Source organism: Pterocles gutturalis, unplaced genomic scaffold (genome assembly GCF_000699245.1).
Source record: "Pterocles gutturalis isolate BGI_N339 unplaced genomic scaffold, ASM69924v1 scaffold50087, whole genome shotgun sequence".
NCBI classification, from domain to species: domain Eukaryota; kingdom Metazoa; phylum Chordata; class Aves; order Pterocliformes; family Pteroclidae; genus Pterocles; species Pterocles gutturalis.
Genome location: NW_010117408.1, coordinates 6,801 through 11,337, shown reverse-complemented (window position 1 = coordinate 11,337; position 4,537 = coordinate 6,801). Strand labels below are relative to the sequence as shown.

General features: G+C 37.2%; 1 protein-coding gene across 2 annotated transcripts in view; it reads left to right on the top strand.

Moving 5' to 3' along the window:
* The window catches only part of FAM69A (family with sequence similarity 69, member A), a 3,700-nt gene extending 1,804 nt beyond the window's left edge, over window positions 1-1,896 (top strand). For both annotated transcript variants that reach the window (XM_010075771.1, XM_010075772.1), the window contains one exon: window positions 952-1,896. In XM_010075771.1, the coding sequence (XP_010074073.1) occupies window positions 952-1,764 (813 nt within the window). In that variant the 3' untranslated portion in view covers window positions 1,765-1,896. The remainder of the gene's footprint in view (window positions 1-951) is intronic.
* The last annotated feature ends 2,641 nt before the right edge of the window (window positions 1,897-4,537 follow it).

Genomic DNA, 4,537 nt, shown 5'->3' with positions numbered 1-4,537 from the left:
GAATCTCTCTAACCAGAATGACCAGCCATCCTTCTCCCAGTTCTTTCTGTGTTACATAAATGTGATACTTATTTCTATTGCCTTAATGCTACCGTAGAATTTCTTTAATATCCAGTCATCACTTTGATGCTGTGTCCATATTGATTTGGGGTTTTCTTTCTTAAAATTCTCTTGCTGTTGTCATAGCTCCTATATCTCCAGTGATGGAAATAATGCTGTTCTAGCTCAGTGAGCATATGTGTACACATGCACACACATGTAACATAATTATGTAAAGCTGGTGACAATTGTCATGCATTACAGTAGCTTTGTCTCTAAGAATGGCTGAGCAGCAGGTGTTTTGGAGTAGGTTTTAGGAGAATTTGGGAAGTTGATTTGAATTTCCGTGTGCATTGTTGGTAGTTGAAAATGCAACAGTTCTGATTTCAGCAATGGCTTCTTTCTCTGTAGTGATACAACGGAGGTGGTTATATCGAATAACACAATTAAGTATTTCAGTACACTTATCATATGGGATTTGTACCCAGTGTGTCTTGGTACTCTTTATAGTTAGCTGAAATGTAGTTGATACTGTTAATTTCTCTACACCTGTAAGGTTTAATCAGCTGAAAACTAAACCTGATCTAAACATTCGAATTCTACATACTTTTTCTAAGAGAATATTTAACCAGCTACTTGATGTGATCTTTCTAAAGACTCTGACCAAGAACAGTGTTTGAATTTTGATGTTTACATTCTGAAATGCAAAGAACACTAGTATTTTCAGAAGATCATATACTTGATGCCTTTGAAAACAGAACAAAAAGGAAACTCTTCAGGCAGCTAATGAAAACTAGAACGTAACATACCTTACCGTACTATCCATGAGGAGAATAACAGGAGGTAGAATGGCAGGTGGATTGGTGGTAGTTAATGAAATCATACTTAATCTTTTTTGTTTGTTGCTTTTAGGCAAAATTGGGTGAACAAGGAAATCTTTCAGAACTGGTTAATCTCATCCTGTCTTTCGCTGATGGAAACAAAGATGGTAGAGTTTCTTTGCCAGAGGCGAAATCTGCATGGGCACTTCTGCAGCTAGAAGAGTTTCTGTTAATGGTGATCTTGCAGGATAAAGAACATACTCCCAAGTTGATGGGGTTTTGTGGGGATCTCTATGTGACCGAAAGAGTTGAATATACCTCCCTCTATGGAATCAGCCTTCCATGGATTATAGAACTTTTCATTCCCTCTGGCTTCAGAAGAAGCATGGACCAATGGTTTACTCCATCATGGCCAAGAAAGGCAAAAATAGCTATAGGGCTTTTAGAATTTGTGGAAGATATTTTCCATGGACCTTATGGGAACTTTCTTATGTGTGATACAAGTGCCAAAAACTTGGGGTATAATGATAAATATGATTTGAAAATGATGGACATGAGAAAAATTGTGTCAGAAATTAATTTGAAGGAAATAATTAAAGATCGTCAGTGTGAATCAGATTTGGACTGTATTTATGGGACAGACTGTAGAACTCTATGTGACCAAAGCAAAATGAGATGTACCACAGAAGTAATTCAGCCAAACTTGGCAAAAGCCTGCCAGCTCCTTAAAGACTATCTGCTTCGTGGTGCTCCTTCTGATATCCATGAGGAACTAGAAAAACAACTGTACTTGTGTATTGCCCTTAAAGTCACAGCAAATCAGATGGAAATGGAGCATTCTTTGATACTCAATAACTTAAAAACTTTACTGTGGAAGAGAATTTCCCATACAAATGATTCTTAGCTTCTCCACCAGCAGAAGATATTGATGCCTGCCACGAGAGGTGGCCTACCACATTTGATAAAAATGATCTGCAGCATTTTTTAAAGACGTTTCTTTACTCAGATTTCATTAATGGCTCTTTAACTCTTGCCCATCAGTCAGTACCTTGTGGCCGGGCTTCTCAAAGAATGAACGTGCCACTGAATGATCGGCCAGAGGCCAGACACACGTCTGGTGTTCCAGTGCTGTGTTACGGAAACAAAGACCCTGCATGCTCAACTATTTCTGTGCACTTTGTCAGGTCTTGAACAGGATGAAAGTATTCACTGTGCCACCACATCAACTGACGGAACATCTTACAATTCTGTGAAAATCACTGCTCACTTGTGAAGTAACTGCAAAAGATTTTTATTCTAAGTAGTTTTATGAAGAACCACCACTACTGCAACTGCCCATTAATGAATCCAAGCTGCTGTTGTGAATAAACTGAACTGTGAGATTGAAGTTTACGAATACCTTGGCACGGCAGAATTTGCACATGAATAATTTTTAAACTGTGGCAAATTAGAATTTTATTCTAGAACTGACAGGCTGTAATACGAGACTTAAATCAGATTCTGTTTACACCTCGTTACCTCATGCTTACATCTTGAATGTTTCAGTAGTTTAACACTTTTTAATTAAGTCCTTATACAGTGAACCATGTTGGGAGCCAAGAATTTTAGAATGTTATTTCTTAAAATCATGTGTATATAGTCTAGCAGCAATATCAACATCCATTTCAAAAACTGTAATTACTGTACTTCAGTTGAAACCTTTCACCCAAATTAAGCTGTAGCACATATTGTAAAGTAAAGGAGTTTGTGGACTAAGCTATTTTTATGAGAACTTTTAAAAATACTGAAGCAGAAATGTCCTAAAGTTTGCATAATGTAGGATCTGCTATATGACATGTGAAACAATTAAGTTGTGGATGAAGCCTTGACTCTATACTGTCCCTCCAAATTTAGCTACAGACTTGTACTTAAATCCTCTTGAACTATTGCAGGAACTATGTAAGCCAGAGCTCAACCTGAACTGTAGGACAGAAGCTGGGTTGTTCAGGATCATGGAATATTGCTTAAGTGGGGGCCCATGGGATAGTAATGGCTGGGAATGAGGTAGAACATAAGTGAGCTGTAGCATGCTGCTATTCCAGTAGTGTCTATGAGTCATTTTTAAGTCTCAAGGCACGAGGAAACAAACACCCTCTGATCCTGGCACTCCACATGGCATGAGTATGTACTTTTGATCTGCAGCCCTGTTGTTTCTCAGATTTACATCAGTGTTACAATTATGCAGAATTGGATGTCTGTAGAACACCTGAATACTGTGCTCAATACTTACGTGTTCATGTTTAATTTATGAATGCTTTAGGTATGATTTTAATGGCAGTCATCCATACACTTCTAAATTCTGGCCCCTTAACTCTTTTCATCATAGGTAAGGACAAGCTTTATTTGAATATTTGAAAGGTTGTTAATTGTGCCAGTATCCTGTATTAAATGCATTCCTTGAATGATTAAACTGAAGTACAGGACCAACAAAATAATTTTTCCATACCATATGTAATAGTATGCAACTTGGGTTAAGAGTGTACTGGTTTGTAAAAATCAGCTTTTTAGTTTAAGAATTATTATGCTAATTATTGTCTCTAGCTTGATAATATCCTCCAACCATTTGTACCCAGCAATGCACTCAAATGTAAAATGATGGTGTTCTTGATGGAAAAATCTGACTGTAATTGCTACTAGGTTCTGGGCAGAGAAGATTGAGTCCAAAATGATGCTGGGTATTTTAAACTGGAAAACACATTTAATAGTGCAGTTTGTTGTACAGAACCTTCATTTTTATTGCTGTTGTATCAAGTTGGAGCCTTCATTGGAAAAAAAAAATACACTTTTGTTTACAATAAATCACAGGCCTCCTTTTCTCTCTTAATAGCAGTACTTATCTATCAGTATTTTAAAGCAAAACATTCCTCCACATAGCCTATGACTCATGTTTTAACTGTGCAAACAATTTCAGTAAGTCTAATAGGAAATAAATAAATAAGAAGTACCTAGGAAACAGAGAGGTAGGAGAAAATAAGGGATAGGGGCAAGTCAAGGCCTCTGTAACTAAGCATGTATATGCAACTTAGAAGCAAATTCTCTTGTCTCATCACTAAGTAGGAAATATTTAGCTTAAGACAGTACCTGTTTCAGGAGCAGGCAGAACTTGGAGCTGAGTGCACGAAAGTGCTTGCTTCAGTTGCTGGAGGAACCTTAAATACTTCAATCAGACTTGTATTCCTCTATCAGCTACAGTAAGTCACAGTAGGGAAAGTGTTCCCATTTGTGTTCCTGACAGCCTGAGGCTGCTTTTGGGCAGAGGCTTTAGCACCTACTGTGACTCCTCCTGCTTTTTCTTAAGCTACATATAGATTCCCCCCATAACATTAATATGCTGAAAGAAAAATGGTGAAGGACATGGAAAGCCCTTTTAAAAATGTTAAATCTTTTTGTAGTTAGAACTTTTATTAGTCTTTGATACTAGTCACACCAAAAATTAAATTGATTTCCCCTTCCTATGGAAATAATTCTAATTCAGCAGCATGGGTTTTGAAGTCTCTCAGTCTGTTCTCCTCTGTGAAGGAGTTCCAGTTCATACAGTGCTTTGGAGAATAAAACCTTTAAGGCTACAGCATATCTGGATCATAAAAAATATTCTGTATCTTTATAAGGTATATTAATAAGCCAGTCTTAAACAGTTG